Source organism: Corapipo altera, unplaced genomic scaffold (assembly GCF_003945725.1).
Source record: "Corapipo altera isolate COAL_440 unplaced genomic scaffold, ASM394572v1 24, whole genome shotgun sequence".
NCBI lineage: Eukaryota > Metazoa > Chordata > Aves > Passeriformes > Pipridae > Corapipo > Corapipo altera.
In genome coordinates this window covers 3,176,891-3,196,927 of record NW_020884903.1, presented here as the reverse complement: position 1 = coordinate 3,196,927, position 20,037 = coordinate 3,176,891, and the positions used below count along the sequence as shown (strand labels likewise).

The window sequence follows — 20,037 nt, the reverse complement described above, 5'->3', positions numbered from 1 at the left end:
CCGGCCAGCCTCCCCCGCCGGCCAGCCTCCCCCGCCGGCCAGCCTCCGCCCCGCTCACTATTTCTCCGCTTTCGCGATGTGCTCCAGCGCCTCGTTAATCTTCTGCGCCGCCATCTCGCCAGCGCGGCGGGCCGAACTTGCCCGCACTCCTCCGCCTCCCTGCGCTCCCACTACGGCAGGCAGCAGGGATCACAGGGAGCCGGGAGGAGGAGCGGGGGCTCGGGCTCCGCCTGCTCACCGCGCCTGCGCAGGGCATGGCGGGGCCGCCATGCTGCGGGTCCGGTGGCAGAGCCGCCGCGGGGAGTGAGAGCCCGGGGCCGGGGACTGGGTGTGCAGTGCTGGCCTGTGCCGCGCTCCGGCGGCCGGAAGGCAACTCCCCTGCGGAGCCCCCGGCTCTGTCGTGTCTAGGGCCCACGGAACAGAATCACACGGAATCACAGAATCCTTCGAGTGGGAGGGGACCTCTGGAGATCATCCGGTCCAACTCCATTGCCAAGGCAGGGTCACCTAGAGCGGGTTACACAGGAACGCCTCTGGGTGGGTTTTGAATGAATCCATGACCTTCCAGTGTTCTGACATGCTCCATATAAAGAAATTCTTCTTCATGTTGAGGTAGAACTTGCATTTTATTTTGTGGCCATTGCTCCTTGTCCTTTTGCTGGGCGCCACTGAAAACAGCCTGGCACCATCCTATTGGCATCTGCCTTTGAGATATTTATATGTATTTATGAGATCCCCTATAGGCTTCCCTTCTCTAGACTAAACAGGCTCAGCTCCCTCAGTCTCTCCTCATAAGAGAAGTGCTCCAGACCCCTCATCATCTTTGTGGCCCTTTACTGGACCCTCTTCAGTAGCTTCTTGTCTTTCTTGTACTGGGGAGTCCAGAACTGGACACAACCCCAAACAGGAATGAGTGCAGGCTTGCATTTCTCAGTGTTTTCACATGGAGACGAGGTTTTATTAGAAGTGCACAACTCACAGGCCAAAGGCTGAACGGCCTGCCCTGCCCTGCAGGATGCCTCCAGTGGCCATTCTGCTGAGGCATGCTCCTCTGACTCAGTGTTTGTGAAAACAAGAGGCTGTCTCTAGCCAGGCTAGCACAGAAACCTTATGCAGAAGGTGTGATTGGTGGCTGAGCACAGCAGGGTTGCTAACACAGGCTACACAATCATGCAAGATACACAAACTATACGCTCGATAACTGAATTGAAAATGCTGAAGTCTCTCTTATTGCTCATATGTCCAGCTTCCTTAGCTCCTTAATTTTATTAATCAGAAACATCCTTGAGTAGCATAAGATCAATCACTGAGCCCAGGAAGGTGTTTATTCTCTGAACCTGGACCTCTTTCAGTAATCTGAATAAGTGAAGTATTTATCAACACAGAAGAGACAAAGCAAAGCGAGAAACTGGTTAAACTTGCAAAACTCTTAGCAGAACATAGAAGTCATTGAAAGTCCATAGTGTTTACAGGAATCAGAGCTTTACAAGTTTCTACCTCAAATGGGAAAAGAAGCAATATTTACATGATTTGTTTTACTCTAGGTACTCATAAAACTCACAGGTCTGAATTGCTTTCCCTTCCTTTTCCTTTTCCCACATTCCCTTGATGACATGGACACTTAATTTTCTGACTTTGGTTTTTGCATTGCACTTGAGAGGCTATCATCTATTACAGATGGTGGAAAATCCCCACTAAATCTTAAATTCTATTATTCTGTGTCCTAGATCAAAGTAGGGAAAAAGGTTGTGGAGAGGTTTTCTACTTTCAAAAGCAGATGAGTGATCATGAGAGTACTGGGAGAAAATAGCTAGTCTTGCTTTTGGCAAGCACTCAGTGGTAGCAGGTATAAAGTAGGGGAAGCTATGATCGGAAAGATTCCTGTGTCATCACGTCTGTCTTTTCTTTCCCTTGCTATGGCAACCAGGATAGATCTGGCCATATAACTATGAACTTGCTGCAGTACCTTTCAAATACACTTGTCTTAGCTGGGAAAATAAAATCCTAGCTTGCAGCATTAAATGACAGAATAACCTCAGACTATTCTTCAGAAGCACCCAGTTAATAACTTATAGTTTGTGTATTTGCTTGTGCTAGTGCTCCTGGCCTTCTCTGCTCCCTGTGTTGTAAATATCTGTTCACTTTCTAGTGAACATGTGCACAAGTGCGCTGTCTGGTTACACTTTATACTGGAATGACCAGACAAAAGATTTCCAAGACAAGTAAGTATTGAATGAAATAGGATATTCCTGGATAGCTTTTACTTTGTAGACATGGAACCTCTGGAGATTTTACATCTGGGAAGGATCATATCACAGCATCTGATGCTTGCCTGTGAATTAGAATTTGGTGTTGAAAAATGACCAGGTACAATGTGGAAAACATTTACAGTGTTGGAGTGACAAAGATGTGAACTCTGTAAATAGCTGTACCAGCAGAAGTCATTCATCACTAGCCAGTCCACAGCTGCTCATCACTACACCTTGCAGAAAATTTCTGTCTCCTATACAAATATTTCTTCATGTGCACCATTGCAACCCATAGCATTAGGCTATGAAAAGCAGGGTGCGTAAGGTGATACAACTCATTTTGTCTCAAATGGGTTAAAAAGCACCTATGTGAGACTTCATGGGGCTAACCATTGGCTAGAGGCTGGAGGCAAGCAGCTGGGGACAGCACCTTCCATCATGGCTGAGTCCACCCACAGCCCTGGCATCAGAACAGCCTGGGCTTCCTTCAGAAAGCTGTTAGTTGTAAAAAACTATCAGTATGATCATAGCTAAAATTTGTTTCCCAATTAACTCTAACTTTTCTTTGCTATGAATTTGCTTTTCTTGTTCAGAAAGTCAGAACTGACTGCAGTGAAATGTATTTTAAATCAGCTGCTGAATTCTATCTGCTACTCTACTGTACCTGGAAGCTGAATTTAAGTTTTCCTAGATCTGGATTTCTCACCTCTGTCTGATACCCTTTTTTGGCAGCAGAACATGGAAAGTTCTGCTTGTAATTTATTAATGTCTGAAATTGCAGTCATAACTACAATACAGCACCAGGCTGAAGAAATTACCTGTAAGGAAGGGAGAGGAATCTGCATATTTCTCCTCCCAGGCAGACTGGACCATCACTAATGGTCCAATGAACAATTGGGTCAGGTAATTTTGGTAAATTTTTGGCCCATAATATAAACCAAAATGTGCTTTTTGATCACTCCAACCCACTGCCAGCACCTCAGTGCTCTGGTGTCTTTTCCTGTCTTTTGCATTAAATCCGTATAACTCATTTGTCTGTGAGAAATTACTAGTTCCTGTCTTAATGGATATGGCAGAAAGGAAATTAATAGCTCTGAGGGCAGGAAAATTAATAAAGACTGTTTTTCTGTAGATTTGTGTCTCCCTATTGTCTTTAATTAAATAGCAGAAGACTATGGTGTAAGCATGCCTTTTATTAGATGTCAGAGAATAAAGAGAGAGGGATAATAAATATCCCAGCTGGGGGTAGGTGGTAATGTCTAATTGGCTTTCCAGATTCACTGGACATGAGATAGGAGGAGGGTATTCTGGTGTCTAGTAAGGTGATCCAATGTGAAACACTGATTATGCCTTCCACACTGTTTATTGAACATATATGCATTGCATGTTTCTTTTGAAGATTAAGTAAGGTGGTCTGTCCACCTAGGAAAGGCAAGTTGGTTTTGTCAGGGACTAAGAAGACGTGTCATGATTACCAAGTCCCTTTTAATCCCTACCTACTATCTCTCCAGCCTCCCTTGCTTCCAACAAGAATCCATTTTCCTCAGTCATGACAATCCTCAAAAGTAATTTATTTATTTATTGTCTCCAGTGGCTGCCTGCTGAGAAACCAAGAAAAGACTGTGGTGGTTTGACCTTGGCTGGATGACAGGTGCCCACCCAGCTGCTCTATCACTCCCCTTCCCAGCTGGATGAGGGAGAGAGTAAGGTGGAAAAAAACAACTTGTGGGTTGGGATAAGGCAGTTTATTTAAAGCAGAAAGTAAAGCAAAAGCTTGCACGCGCAGAAGCAAAGCGAAGGGAAAGATAACACGGTTTATTCTCTACTTCCCATGAGCAGTGATGGTTGGCCACTCCCGAGAAGCAGGGCTTCAGCACTGTGACGGTTTCTCAGTAGGCAGCCATTGGAGACAATGAATGCCTGCCCTCCTGCTCCTTGCCTCAGTTTTTATATCTGAGCTGATGTCATATCGTATGGAATATCCCTTTGGTCAGTTTGGGTCAGCTGGCCTACTTGTATCCCCTTCCAGGATCTTGCCCTCAACTGAGGAAGGAATGTTGCAGTGCTGATGTTGTGCCTGCCCTGCTCAGCAGTATCCAAAACTGGTGTGTTATCAACTCCCTTCCAGCTACCAATGCAAAGCACAGGGCTACTGTGGGGAAATGAACTCCGGCTCAGACAGACCCAATACAACAATCAAATTAATTTTATACAATAGTTCGTGTATGACTCACAAAGATATGTACAGTACCTACAGATGTGAATAATGCTCTTCTGAAGAAGAGTTGAGCCACCTGTTCCAGTTGGGATTTTGAAAGCCCAAGGCTGGATAAAAGCCTGTAATTGACACCATACCACTTCACATGTGCTCCAATGGGAATCTGAAAAACTTGATATTTTTGGCATTTGTAACCTCCTGGACTTGTTCCTTGATACTTCCTTGCCTTCTTATCAACTGCATCAGCAAGCAATGATAATTTGCTTTCATACTTGATGGTTATATCCACCACCAGTGCCTGACCCACCCTTAATCAATACTTGTAGAACTTCTTTTGGTGGTCTCACAGGAGTTGCTACTAATTTTGTCTTTTCCAAAGTTGACAATTCCACAGCCCTGCCATTGCAATCCATTCCAATTAAAAAAATATGCCTTTTGCTTAGAAAGATGACCTTTGGAGCAAAAATTTCCTGTTCTGAGACTGGGACCTCACCACAAACCACTTCTGGAATGCTTCTGGGTCCCAAATTGTTATTGGTTTTGGCTAGGCTCTTCTTACCTGGCTCTGTTCCCTCAAGCAGTTTACCAAGTGGTCCCACCTGCACAAAGAGGGGGTCAGGAATAAATGATTTGGGTATGAATTGCTTAAGTCAATTTAAGTACCACATGATAAATGTGTAATCATATCTTTGCTTTAGTTTCTCTTTCTGTTGATGAAGTAACTTCTTCAAGATAGAGCACGTACGTAATTTAAAGATGTGACACCTTTTCTGCTCCAGCTTTCTAACTTCAGAACCTCTAGAAACCTCTTTCCTTCTTCTTCATTCTCCCTTCTTTCTGAATTGTTCTTCACAGAAAGCTCTCACATCCAACTCTCCTGGTAGAAAGCCAGTTATTCCTCCCACAGAATCTATCCAGTGTTAATGGTTTTTGATGGCTCTTTCATTACTTTGCAGCAGTTTATCCACAAGATGTTCAGTGTGTCATGGAATGACATGTAGCATTGTTCCCCAAATCAAGATACATTCATAACTTGACATGAACATGTATCCATCAATTTGTCACTGAAATAGTGTTTGTCATAGATCCCAGAACAGAGGCAGAAAAACATAACAGTTTTTGTCAATTTTGAAAGCATAATTAGATTTTTCCACTTTTCTACAGGATTACCAACTTACATAATGAATGGTTCTTCCAGATGCCAGCTTTTACTCTATACCCATGAACAGGGAAGTGAGAAAAGAAAGATCAGGGGTTTCCTCTCCAATGGCCCAATCACTGATATCCAATAAAATCAATAAGCCTGCCCAAGCTTTTGGTCACTTCTTTTGACTGAATGGTTTTGCACTCCTGAAGCAAGATTTTCAGAGAAAATTCCCCTTTTTTTTTTTTTTTTTGGCTTAACCTTTGTTAACGTTCTTTTTCTTAGTCTGCTTCAGAAAAGCATGTGTAGATCTTCTAGCCTCCTACCTAGAACCAGGCATGCAATCCTGGATAAAAACTGCTATGCAGTGCTCTCTTCTTCTGAACTATGAATGAGACACATTAGTGTTTTTATGTTGGCAGAGGCACAGCTAGTGTTCTCCTTAGTTAAGTTCATTTTCAGAACATGCCCAGTTGCTAGATTTTGTTCCACGTGGCAGCATGGAGTAACTAAAACATCTGCTGCATTCCTCCAGTGTTTTATTCCTCAACATAAAAAGTTTTCTGAGATTAATTGCTTTTATCATGTATCTGAATATCCTACCTCATAATACCATTGATTAGATAACAATAGCAAAGCTTATTTCACCCTGTAGAGGAGTCATTTCTCCAACTCTGAATTGTTATTTATATTCGCTATTTTCATGCTGCTGCAGTACGTGTCTGCGACAGCCTAAACTATGCACTTTTGTAAGTCTTTTTTAATGACCTGATTATCAAAACTTGTGTGGCATCCATGTGGGTACCCTGGGCACCCTGGCTGACTGAGAAGTGAAGCTCTATTGTTCTCTGTGTAAACATCAGAAGTAAAGAAAATAAATTTTCCAGTTTGTTTAGCACTGTTAAAGCTGGTGATTCTTACTCTCAAACATAGCATTGAGATAGTTTTAAAAATGTTCAAGGAGAATTTGTTAACGGGATTCCATTTGATTGAGTGGCCTAAAGACTCTTTAATCCCCTACAAAGACTACATCTGTACATTAGGTGTTGGTCTCTAGATAAAGGTAGTAAAAATCTCCTTTAGACTTTTGTCTGTGGACGGAAGAAAATCTCCTTCAAGTCAGTGCAATGACTGAAATTTCCATTCTCTAATAAAAAAATCAAAAACCTTTAGCCCATCTATGTGAATGTAGGCTATCCAAAGCTGTAAGAAGAGCTCAGTGGGCTGCATCATCCAGGTACACTTTGATGTGCAGTTTGGATTCAATGGTCGTTATGAACCTCTGAAAATTTGTTTAGAAGGGTTGAACAAGATGTTCACAAGTGCATTCTACTAGTCTCAACTGTAGCCTGTTGTCTACATTTTAAGCTTTCCATTAATTTCCTTCCAGAAAACAAAAATGAAATCAAGGCAGACATTAGGCATTTCATGTCATTCTCCCACCAGAGCTTACATTTCTCTTTCAGTAGACTGGTAGTAGTTACAAACCACAGTATTGTAAGCAGCTCGTGTGAGTTAATGACAAACATTTAGAGGAGAGTCTTTGTTCATTCAGAATAGTTAGTTGTGGCCCATTCATGAATTTCCCTCGAAATATAGATAAAACTTTAGCAAACATATTATTTCCCTTGCTATAATACTTTCTAAGTTGCAGACATTTTTCAATATTAGTTTAACTAAAGCTTTCTATTTCACATGAGTCCTGCAAACTATAATATTTTAAATTAATTCAGTTCAAATAATCCACCATTTCTTTTGTGTGACTTATTTTGATAAAAGTCTGACTTTGTTTTCTCCTCCAGAACAGATGTTTTATTACTGTAGTGCATGTAGGACAGAACTTGGAGGGTTTTTTTCTCATGAAAAGTAAATGTTTTATATTTTGTGAAAGTAATTTGTGATATCAGGTTAGCCTGTCTTTGGGCTATCCACAGATAAATAATTAAACTGTATCTCATATGCTAAAAGCATGTGAACATAATGAATTCTCTTAAATGCAATTGACTTTAATGTCATCTTCTCACACAAACACTAATGGGGAAATTTCAATCTGGATGCATCAAAATCTCCTTGTAAAATTCATATTATTTATGTGTACTCTTAATGTGGGAAATAAATCTATGGAAATGGGGATAGGTCTCCATTTTTATTTTGAAGAATCAACTACCAATTCTTTCTTTTAAGCTGCAAAATTTATTTTTTTGTCTCTAAACCTACTCAACAAAGATCAATTACTGAACTTACAGATCTGCTTCCCCTGCATACATAATCAGTAAAGACTATAGACAGACCTGCAGAGGAGGAAAGGTAACTTAAGATAGTGTCTCCCTACAGTTCTGCATGCTAGGTCTTCCTTGTGATGGATGTGCTTCTTACAAGAAAGATAGAGAGGGACAAGGGGCAATAGATCCAAACTAAAAGATACTAGGTTTAGATTAGATATTAGGAAGAATTTTTTCACTTTGAGGGTGGTGAGGCACTGGAAGAGGTTTCCTAGAGAAGTTGTAGATGCCCCATCCCTGGAGGTGTTTAAGGTCAGACTGGATGGGGCTCTGAGCAACCTGGTCTGGTGGAAGGTGCACCTGCCCATGGCCAGGGGTGTGGAACTAGATGATATTTAAGGTCCCTTCCAACAAAAACCATTCTATGATTCTATGATTCCATGATAAAAATCTTAAGCAATACTTACAACAACAATTAAGTTATCGTTATTTACAATGCCTACCACTGAAAAATGGTGTAACTGAAACAGAGTGAGTGGCAAATTCTCACTTGTCATGTTTTGGAGCTTTACGGTATTTGGCAGCTCAACAGTCCATGTTCTGTAAATGTCAGAGGACAGGACCTTGGTGGTCCCTTTTGGAGCTCAGTCATGTGGAAGTAGGTCAATAAATTGTCTCAGATTTATTGGCTGTTGTAATGAAACCTAGCAAACACAGGAGGGCTCTATGTGAACACATATTAAGAAACATTTAAGTTGGTGCCAGACAGGAGCCTAGTGTTCTGGTGTTGCATAACCTTAAGTTAATTTGCAATGCAGTTTAAAGAAATAGAAGATTTTGCTATGAAATTACCATTTGTTTTGGATATGCATGGGTTTATAAAAGCATTGTCTCCATGCTGGATCATAGAAATATAAAAATAAATCATATAAACCCCAGCTGAAAGGCACCATTATGAAACATATAAAATAAAATTCCTGATTTTGTCATTTATGCTAAATGTATTAATTCTTTATGAAAAAAGTTTAGATTTAGCTCTCACAAATATATCACTGTACAACACAAACTGGCCTCTGACAGGAAAAAATTGTCTCTTTCCTTGATTTTACATTACAAATCCTAATTTTTCCATATTGCTACCATGGAAACAAATGGAGAATAAAGGCAGTAAAGGGAACAAAAAGCTGCTATTGCATAATGGGGTTTGGTCAAACGGGCTTTCACAACAAGGCTGTGCTGCAGCACAGCCAGGTTACTGCGAGTCCCCTGGGGCAGGATCTGGGCTTGCCTGTGCCGGTGTGCAGCTCATGGCAAACTGCTTGTGGTGAGGCCTCCATCTCAATTTGAAGGAATGGGGCTGTGCAGCCGCTCAGCATCCCCTGTATCAAACATAGACAAAGTGAATGTGTCCCACATCAGGCAGTGCTATGAGAGAGGGTGGGTGTCTCCTCTCCATCTGGTGGCCCTTACTCACCACTCCTTTCACGGGACAATTCTGTGAAAACAAATAGAGGATAAATAAAATCTTTCTGTAACAGTAATGTGGCAGCCCCTGCAAGAAGAAAAACATCTCCAACTCTCATGAGAACAGTGTGGGTGATGATTACCAGTGAGAGTAATAATAAGGAAAGGGAAGCCATGGTTTCCTTTTCTATCTGAGGATACCCACCTGTGAAGGAATGCTGCTTTGCTGGGGCCAGGGGTTGCTTTTCTGGGGCCAGAGTGCTGCTCTGGACTTTACACAGGAGGTGTCATGGGCTTGTTCCCTCCCCTCATCTGCAGCTGTCTACGTAAGTTCAGGAGCTTTGTTCCAACTTTTATTACCATGGAAAGAAAAACATTGTATGTGGAGAAGAAAGGCACTAAGTTGCATTTTTCCTGCTCAAATTTGAACATCTAGCTGAAGATCCCATGGTAGAAGTGTTTTTCTATTGAACAGTTCCTGAAGCCACTTGTAGCTCAGCTACCTTACGGATGCGCCATCTCCTTTGTTGTTCAACACGGACCTCTAGAGAGTAATGTAGATGTTAGAAGTGTAAGTCCAAGCTGTTGGGAATAATAAGATGGCCTATTGACAGAAACCTCAAGATCAAACTCTTCAGAAGAATCCATGAAAAGGAAAAGTTCATTACCAGATCAGAAATCAAAGGTAAAGATACTCCAGTAGGATGAAGAATTGTACAAGACTCTTAGATTAATCCTTTAGGACTTAATTGTCTCAGTTCAACTGTATACTGACATTACACATGAATGCCTCCAGTAAGCAATACCAGTTGTCAGGCCCATCACATTTCCATTATAAGCCTAGTTGACTTTAATGCTTAAATCTGTCACATTAAGACCACCTCCAGCAGGCTGGTGGTTAAAATTAGATTTTGTTATAATTGGGGGGTTTGCTTTTTTTCTTTTCTAGAACTTTTCTTTTGCCAAGAAGTATAAACCTACACTGACATAGCTAATGATGTATTAATTTATAAACCCTTTGGGAAGGAAAGTACATTACAAAGGATTTCTGGAATGCAATTTTTAACCTAGATAATAATTTCATAATCGATTTTTCATTCTGAAAAAAATTACTTAGTTGACATTGTTAATTGCTACTAGTAATCTTAACGTATTTTTTTTCTTCTCCCTTCAATGATAAAAGAGTATAGAATATATTTCTAAAGGGACATGTAGCAGTTCTTCTAGGGATCTACAAAGTACAGCTAATCAGCATGGAAAGATTAAGTTCTTATGTTATAGACATGCTGTTCTTGACTAGTCGGTTATCATTTCTTTGCAGAAAGCAGTGTTATAAAAATAATTGAAGGCACACTTACACATGTTCAAACAGAGTAGCCAGGCAGTGAAGGATGTTCAAGTACTGATGCAAGCTTTGAAATTGGAATTTCTGAAAAGGTTGTTGCTTGCTGAATGTGTGCATTTGTCTCATGTAAACAGGTCAGAACCTGCAAACTTCTGACCTAAATTTGGATGAAAATATTTTCAGCAGTTTGGATCAAGGCTCTGGGTTAAGTCTTAATTCAGATCATCATACATCTTTTCATTAGGATTACCAGGAAAATGTTGGCTTGAGACCAGGTTTTCCCACTCAGATGTTTATTGCAAGGTCTATTGAAGTATTCCAGATTGATTGCTGTACCCACATAATGGAAAAGATCATATATTTTCTTCATATGACTGTCCAGAAAGACAGAAAGAAGATGAGTATATTACTGCAGTACAGCTGTGGGTTTGCTAAGCAAATCTGGCCCACAGACACATTTACATAGCAAATCTCCCAATCACTGCTTCCACTTAGATGAACCACAAATATCTTGGCATTCTAATCTCTCCATAACATAATGATCTCAGCTTGTAAAACAAAATAAAAAAAGAGACAGTGAAAACACTGTAGTAAGGATTGCCTTCTTCCATTCCATCATTTGATGCTTGCTGTATTCCTCCAGAGAGGAAGAGGAAGGGAAGTAGTAACACATTTATGGTGTAACACAGGGAGAAAATCTCTTTAACTGAAGGTTTTAAAAGGATATTCACCCTATATCATGAATTTTCTGTCACTGTTGGATTCTACTCAGTTCAGCTGTCCTGTAGGGATGGAAATCAGAGAAGAAGCTATTTGCAGGTAGTGGAGAAAGTAATGCAGGTTTATCAGAGAAAAGTCTAGGCAAGCAGCAGAAGCCACTACAGATACCTGTACTATTTTTGAGAAGGAACATTCTTAAGGAGAAAAGTAGAAGAAAGACTATACTAGTAGAGGCTTGATCAGGTGATAAACAGGTGCCATCAGTACTGCCCAAGACATTTGCCTCTAGCAGATCAAGGATCTACATTTGTACTGGTTCTGCAACCTTCCATTAGGTCACTGTGCTTCTCTACCTTCACAGACAGCTTGAAAAATCACATATCCATCTGAAAATTTTTCCTCTGCCATATTCATGCTTATTTCTTACAAGTCAGTGGCAAAACAGTTATTCTCTTATTTTCTTTATTTGGTTGGAGCAATTAACAGGACAGTTTGTTAAATCAGTTGCATTTTAAAGGGAAACAGTAAGCCTATTTTATTTTTAGCTGAAACACCTCCCTTAATATGCCTTATAATAAAGCAAGCAAGGAAAAAAATTATACTGTAACTCAAATACTGATAATTTTTCTTTCATAATAGTGTAAAGAATTGCTTTGAAGTCAGTCATGCTTGATGAATCTGAGGCCGAGGAGGATTATCAGAAGCTAAGAAGGGTCACACCTTATTAGACAATAGAACCATCTCTTTCAGTCTTCTGCTCTTCAACAGTACCCAAAATATTTAGAAAATTATGTGGCAAGGCAATCATATATGGAACTTCCACTCATATTCTCCTGTCTTCCAAATGCTTTCGTTTTGGAAACTTTCTAAGCAGGATTTACTTTTTGTATTTCATAAGCCTTGGTTGGTTTCTCTTCCATGAGCTTATCCATTCTTCTCTCCCACCCATTTAAGGTTTCAATTTCTACATTATCTTCCGAAGAGGTGTTCCACGGCTCATCTATCTGGTGAAATAAAAATTAGCTTCTTTGATATATTTTGAACCTGGATTTTTAGTACCTTTATTTGATTCCCCTGGAAGAGACATTGAACAGCATCTCCCTTTCTCTTCTGTCTGTGACAGCTGGGATTTTATGGATTTACTAGTTTCCTGTTACCAAGTCCTGAGAGTAAGATAGGTGTGACATGCTTGGCAATGCTTGGGGGTGTTATCACGAGTCTGTACCTGGTGGAATCAGCATATGTGCTCAAAGCCAAACTCTAGCCAAAATAACCAATAGATATGTTTCTCAGCAAAGATACTGATACAGAGATACTTAGCATAGATAATGAAAAGGTCACTCTTAGCAGCCTTTCTATCTTCAAAGGCAACCTTCATATACAGTTTATCTCTTAAAGCTGTGAACAGATTGAATCAAAGGGTTGTACATGTTCCAGTCTCTCCAGATGTGAAACGACTTTTATGCCAAAATGCAGTATTTATATACTCCTTAAATCTTCATATGCAAGGCTTAAGTACACAAACATTTTAAGGACTAGGTTTTAGTGACGTGCTCGCATTTTTCTCACCTATTGCACAACTCTGAAAGTCCTCCACTCTGGATAGGTTTAAGTCATAATAAGGTTCCATATTGGGATTGCTGTTCATTCAGGTTTCTTACACTAATATCCCTCCTGTACACATTAGAAGCAAACATCAAGATCTTGTGTTCCTTGGATGTGCCTAGCTCTGTGTCTGTGTACAACTGTTGTACCCTTTTGTGAGGAACTAGTTGCAAGTGTGTATGTTGCACACTGGACTATTTTCTTTACAGGCATCTGCCCAGTGCTAATGTGTTAAATATCAGAGACTTTTAGAAGGTATAGATATTTGGCTTTAAGTTTGTGAGGACGTTAACAGCTTTGCCATCTTTCAGAAGAACAGTACAATGAGATAAGAAACATGAAAATGAACTGGAAACAGTCTTTTAAACCTGTCTTCTATATGAGAAATGGCACTAAAGGCAAGTGTGTTTCTCTCTTGCCTCACAACAGTTTTCTCTTCTTGGCCCTTGTCACTTCTAGTCTATCAAAACACTAAGTCCAAATCTTCGCCTGGCTGCTGGTGTTCTGTCCCGTACTGCTGGAGCTTTGCCGGACTCTTCATTCAGCACTACTTTGAATGGCAGCTGACTGTCCTTACAATGCTGTGTTTGACAGGCAAATGCAGATCAGTGAAGAAGAAAATGTAGGTGACAAGAAAGACGCTTTTCACAGAGCTATGCCACTAAGATCTAAAATTCTTGCACAGGCCACAGGCAAAGAAAATTGCTTTCTAATTGTTTAAAATTGCTTTCAGCAGCTTTCTTTGAAAAGGAAGTCTGCCTGGTAAGCAGAAGGAAAAATGAGACATAGCATCAGACTATGACAGTCTGCCATATATATTCTTCTCTGGCCTGTAACATGCATCTGGAAGAATAATGTCAGAATTATTTGTTGTAAATAACAACTGGGAATTCAGCCGGTGGATATGAGATCAGCCTTCATTTTTTTTATCTAAGTAAACTTGATAGGAGGTTAAATTTGAATGTAAAAAAGATAAAACTTGAAGGCTTGTTAAGCTGATTGAAAAGCACTGCAAGAGAGTGCTGTTATCATTATGCTAGAAAAAGCCCATTCCTCTTGCTTTACCTGGGTCTGTTCTTTGGGGCCTATGTGAACAGGTAGAACAGAGTTCTGCTCCTCTTGTTTGTCTTATATATCTCATAGTTTCAATATACAGATTGTACTTCTCTGTATAACCAAATAAAACCATTCAGCTATATTGGTCTGTATATAGGAGGACAGGTTTCTAATGTCTTGTTTCTGTGTGATTCTGAGTCATCCTTCCAAGGTCTTTGTTTTTTGTTAATCTCAGAGCCTGCTCACAAATTTATCTTAGACAAGTAAGACTGATTGAAGACCAACCAAGGCAACAGTCCCTAAGTGGCTTTAGACCAAAGTGGTAAAGATCAAGCTGTTTCAGCCTGCAGGATTATTTGTGACCTGTGTGACGTTAATAGCTTGTCTCGAGGTTATCCATCCTAAGGAACATTTTCCATAAAAAAAAAAAAAATAAAAAAATAAGAGGACATGGCCTCCCTGGACACTACTGCTAAATGGGGGCCAAGAATTTAATGGGGACAAATTATCCTCTCATTTCTGGATGTTTTCTCATAATCCATGCTGATGAGGTACATTGGGGGGACAGTATGAAGGACACTGTCTATTATTACAGTCTACTCCCTTTTTCCAATCTCTAGATTTTTAGCTCTCTGTGAATTTATGTGGTCTCGATTCCATAATTCGTAGGAACAGTTGTTAGTTGATTTATTCTCACAATAGCCTTCTCACTTTCTAAATTTTACTGAGAGTGAAGGGAAATGTTTGCAAGGTTAGCTAAATTTGTTCCGGGAAGTCCACAGTAGGAAAAGAACTCAGCTCTGGTGTCTGAACCGAACAAAGTTTGTTCCTCTGGAATTCCTTTCAAACACTTTGTTCAATTATTAAAACTGGAGAGAGGAAGGAGAAAACGTGTGTAACAACAAGTTACAAACTTGAAAATTAAATGCTTTCCTCAAGATGTAGGTTCTCAACTCTGCAAAGCTTCTGCTGATAACTCCATGTTCTCTGATGCTGTTAAACTGGAATGGTGCATCCTAATTAGGTTGCAAATCACCAGAATAGTATCATATGAACTGGGCCCGGATGGATGCCTTCCATGCTCAAGATACAAAGGAATAAAATGGAAAAGGTGGAGCTGGTTGTAGCAGAGAGTCTTCTGATGTCTTTTTAGGGGACAACTGTGTGGTAACATTGTTGAAATCACGCAGGTATAGATTCAAAATGCAGAATTACAAGTTACAGGTAAAAGGCAATAAAAAAGAATGATATTAAGATGGCATGTGATAATTTGTAGACTCTAAATACAAGATGCATTGCAGCTTGGTTTAGGATTGGAATTAACAGTCATGAAGGCTGGAAAAGGGAAAGGACTGCTTTTGTTGCAGAATAAGATCATGAATACAATATGACCCCTGTTTATTTTAGGATTTTGAAAAAATTTGGCCTTGAATGTAGGGCAGCTCTTACCCTGTACCTTTGTTCTCTGGCTGTATACTGGCATGCTCACCCTTTCCAAAAGCACACACTCACACATCGTCAAAACAGGGCTGTGAAGAGCCTTTCTGCACAGGCTCATTACTCCAAGCCTCTGCTACCTGCAGCTTCAGTCATCAGTGTCTTTTTCTCAGCTGTACGTCCTTGGAGGTGGGACCAGAGGCCTTGATGATTGATGAATTTCAGCCAGCACAGCAGAATAGGTGATGGATGGGCAACATTGTGCAGATATGGCACAAGCTGCCACAAATCCACTTTCGGGTTTGGGTTTGTGTAACTGCTCTTGTGTAGACTCTCACCCTGTGGCTCCTATATGATTTTGCTGGGAAGGGGCCCTTCTTGATAAACTGACCAATATTTTCTTGACTCTATAGAAAACAGGGATGCTTAGCTTACGCTCTCTTTTTTTTCTATCCAGTTTGCTGTTGACATTACATTCCAGGCAAAAGTGCTAATTTTTGTCCTCCAAACTCTCAGTGCAAATACATAGAAATATATTAATTCATAAAATGAGCTGTATTTTTAGGATTGTTTAGGAAGCATTTTGTTGTATATTCAATTGCATAGTCTGCTGAATTGACAGCAGTCAAGTATGCACAATAGATCGTTCTGAGCTTTGGTTTCTAAAGCATAAAGTGCTACCCTAGTATCCTGTTCAAATGCAGAATGTACATAGGATAACACCAACATATCAGAGAGCTATCAGTTTTGGAGCCATGAGCTCAACAGGAACCTGCTTGACAAAATGATTCCACATAGCACTGCAGTGTGAATGTAACATTTATGTTTATTTTTGCTTTATTCAGGCTCATGTCACCTGGATTTATGTAATCATACATCTGTGCTAAAACTTTCTTATTACATATAGGAAGCACCCTCATGTTTACATGATTTACCTTACGGGTGTCCAATAATCAGTTGGCCTTTTTCCTATGATCTGGGCTGCTGTATTCTACAGGCAGGTGGACTTTGCACTTCCATGGTGAAAATCTTGTTTTCCTTCTGCATCTTGACTCACAGACTGAAAAAGACTGAAAAAGGAAGAAAGAGCGTTAAAAAACCAAACAAGTCCAAAGGGAGTGTGGCCACATGAAAACCACAGTGATGAAAACACATGAAAATATCAAGAGTATCCATACCTTCGTGACTGATCCTCTTTGGTGCATGGTGCTCATACACAGACTGCTCAAAGACAGTGAGTTTTTTCTGTTCTATGTCACTTCCCAGCAAAAAGATTCATGTGCTGAGCTGGAACCGAAGAATTTAAGAGAGCTTCCTTCTCCCTCACCTCCTCTATGGTGGCTGCATAAGGTAGTAGCATCCATGTGGAATATAATATGGTCACACAACAACCCACCCCTCTCATTACTTGGGACTGTATCTTCTCTTGTTGGAAAAACAAAACTTCCCTTTTCTAGACCTTTTGTCCAGCAAGTAAGCTTTGACAGCCTTCCTGTATTTTATTAACACCGTAGATGGTATTTGTTGAACAGGATATGTACTGACTGAAATATTTTCTCCTGAAAGGTTTATTGTTCTCTGATATTTTCTTTCTGTTGGGTCACCAGAAGTTTATTCCCATATACTCTTTCATTAGGATACTAGAGCTTTTTAAAATTTTGTTTAGGTTTTTTAGGGTTAGGGTTTTTTTGTAAAGTCTCATGGTTTAACTGCAAGCTGTCAGGGCAATAGTATCCTTTTTGGAAATTGAAGGATAATCCTTTGAAAGGCAAAAGGTGACCAGAATAAACAAAGGGAGAGATTAAGTTGCTGAATCGACTACCAGTGTCAACATTTTAACTGTCTGGGGAAAGACAGGAAAGACACTCTCAGAGAAATACATTAAGAAAATGCAAACCAAAGACTTTCACAGGGAACTATCATCTTTTTAACTGCAGATCTTAGCCATTATTTTATATTAGTTGTGCACTATTTTTTTTTTAGTTCACAGAAGATATTTTGTGACTTCCACTGTGTTCTCAGTTGAAAACATTAGTGTTATAGTTTAACCCCAACCAGCAACTAAGTCCCATGCAGCCCCTTGCTCACTCTACCCCCTACCCTAACCCAGTGGGGAGAATCAGAAAGAAAAGGTAAATCTTGTGGGCTAAGATTAGTTTCAAACAAAATGAAATATTGTGATATTAAAATCATCATCATCATCATCATCATCATTGTAAGGAAATTAAGAGAGAGAGGAATAAAATCCAAGTGAAACAAGTCATGCACAATGCAGTTGCTCACAACCCACTGACTGATACCCAGTCTATGCCCGAGCAGTGATCCGCAGCCTCCAGCCAACTCTCCCCAATTTATACACTGAGCATGAGGTTCTATGGTATAGAATATTTCTTTGGCCAGTTCAGGATACCTGTCCAGGCCATACATTCCCTGCCAGCTTTTTGTGCACCTGCTCGCTGGCAGAGCTTGGGAAACTGAAAAGATCTGAATTTAGAGTAAGCACTACTTAGCAATAACCAGAATATCAGTGTGTTATCAAAATTATTCTCATAATAAATCCAAAACACAGCACTGCACCAGCTACTAGGAAGAAAATTAACACTATCCTAGCTGAAAACAGGGCAGTCACTAATTTAAAGTGTCATCCTATCATACAATCATGTGACTCAAAAGCATTTTAAGAAGTTTTGTCCCTTGGATGTGTTGGTTTGGGTTTTGTCCCAAAGTGTTCAATAGCTTGGACTCCATGCATAGTAAGGTCTAAATATATCCCTGCAATGTGTAGTGCAGAATGCAGAAATGGGACCTATGATCTACAGATTGCCATATTCAAAGAGCTGTTTTTCCAACAGTGGGCAGCTGGTGAAAAAGAACATCAATCAGAAACCCAGAGTCGAGTCATACAGCCATCCTGGTCAAACAAGTTCCCCACTTGACTGATAGAAAAACCAAAGCACAGGAAGCTTCTATCACCAGGCTGCAGGTTTTTCCAGGTCAAAGACTATAGTTTTATGGGTCTGCTGTAGAAATATCTGCTATACTGGATCTGTGGTTTCTAGGTGTTACCATAACACAGATAATAACATTTAACACCAATGGTAGAGGCAGAGGCAGGAGCTGGACTTGAATCACCTGATTTGCAGTTCCAAAAATTCTTTGCTAGTTTATTATGCTGTATGTCTTCAGACAACTGAAAGTGCTGGTATTTTTCTTGGAGGATAGAGACTGACAAGCACTAGCTAAGGAGGCGAGCCAGGAGGTAATGTCCTGATATCTTATTTGTTGGCCACACTCCCTTTGGACTTGTTTGGTTTTTTAATGCTTTTTCTTCCTTTTATTGTCTTTTTCAGTAGAGCATTATAAATTCTGACCATTTTTCTCTGAACTGATTCCTAACCCACGTTTCTTGTTTAGGAAAATCAAGTGTATTTGAAGGTAAAGTTAGAGTTTTCATAATATTTCCGTTGCTTTGTTGTTGTTACTGCTCTGATGTGGGAAGATCTATTGGCCACAAACATAACTCCCTCTTTACACACAGCTGGCAAATGAAAACAATATCGGAACATCTCCATGACACACAAGGCTTTTATACAGTGATGTTTCAGACTTTACTGCAGTTTCCTTTGGAAATGCTTAAAACAACTACATCTGTTTCCTTTCATTGGGATTTTGTGTTCTTTAAGCCAAAAGGAGTGGATAAAACTCATTAATTCTGAACAATAATTGCAATGTCCTATATAAATATTTTTTAGACTGTAGGGTTGTTGTTTCTTTTCTTTCCACTAAAAATATAAAATAGCTTGTCTGTTCAATGTAATGAGAGTTCCTGGATACTTTTGCATTGCTATGGTATGCACAAATACTTGAACTAGATTTAAAGAGTCTGGTTCATATGTTGATGTCAAGCTCACATTGCCTACACAGAAAGTAGTACAGAGCCAGACATCAAATGCAGGAGAGGGCACAACATGGGGCTAGTTTACCTGAGTACATCCTTCCTGAAAATGCAGTAGAGACCCACCTCCTATGGCAGATGCTGTAGATATGTCTCAATGTAGGGCCAGAGAGTGCCTGGCAGCCTTCTGTAGCACTGCACAGAAAAGTTTATGGATGCAGGCACAAGCCAAGTAAAGTTTCTTGAAGGCACCTACATTTTGCTAATAGTACAGAGGGGTAAAAATTATTTGTGTAAGCTACAACATCAGATCCAAACCAAAAAATTGGTGCCACCTCTCCCCTTATCTGATGACCAGGTCTGTCTCTGGATCAATTTGTGTTTCTCAGACCAGTGCTTTTCCAACATACATGTACAGCTGTTGTCTAGTGTTTCCTGCTTAAGACATTATTTTTTACTCATCTCTCTTGAAATCACTGTTAATCCAGGCCAAGACAAAGTACAAATCAAAGTACTTCCAACATTTAAAGTAGATGATACATTTAAAAATGTTTATAAATAAAAGCGTAAAAGGAACAAAACGAACCCATGCAGATCAGGCAGCTTCTCAGATATCAAGTCTGCTCATCAAGAGCTTGCCACCTGCTCAAATGTCTGCCTGCTTGCCCCTGGGTCCAAGAAG

General features: G+C 40.1%; 1 protein-coding gene across 1 annotated transcript in view; it reads right to left on the bottom strand.

Annotated features, from left to right (window-relative positions):
• The window catches only part of NAPG (NSF attachment protein gamma), a 12,968-nt gene extending 12,758 nt beyond the window's left edge, over positions 1-210 (bottom strand). The window contains exon 1 of the mRNA XM_027650938.1: positions 59-210. Within this exon, the coding sequence (XP_027506739.1) occupies positions 59-114 (56 nt within the window). The 5' untranslated portion in view covers positions 115-210. The remainder of the gene's footprint in view (positions 1-58) is intronic.
• Between the last annotated feature and the right edge of the window lie 19,827 nt (positions 211-20,037).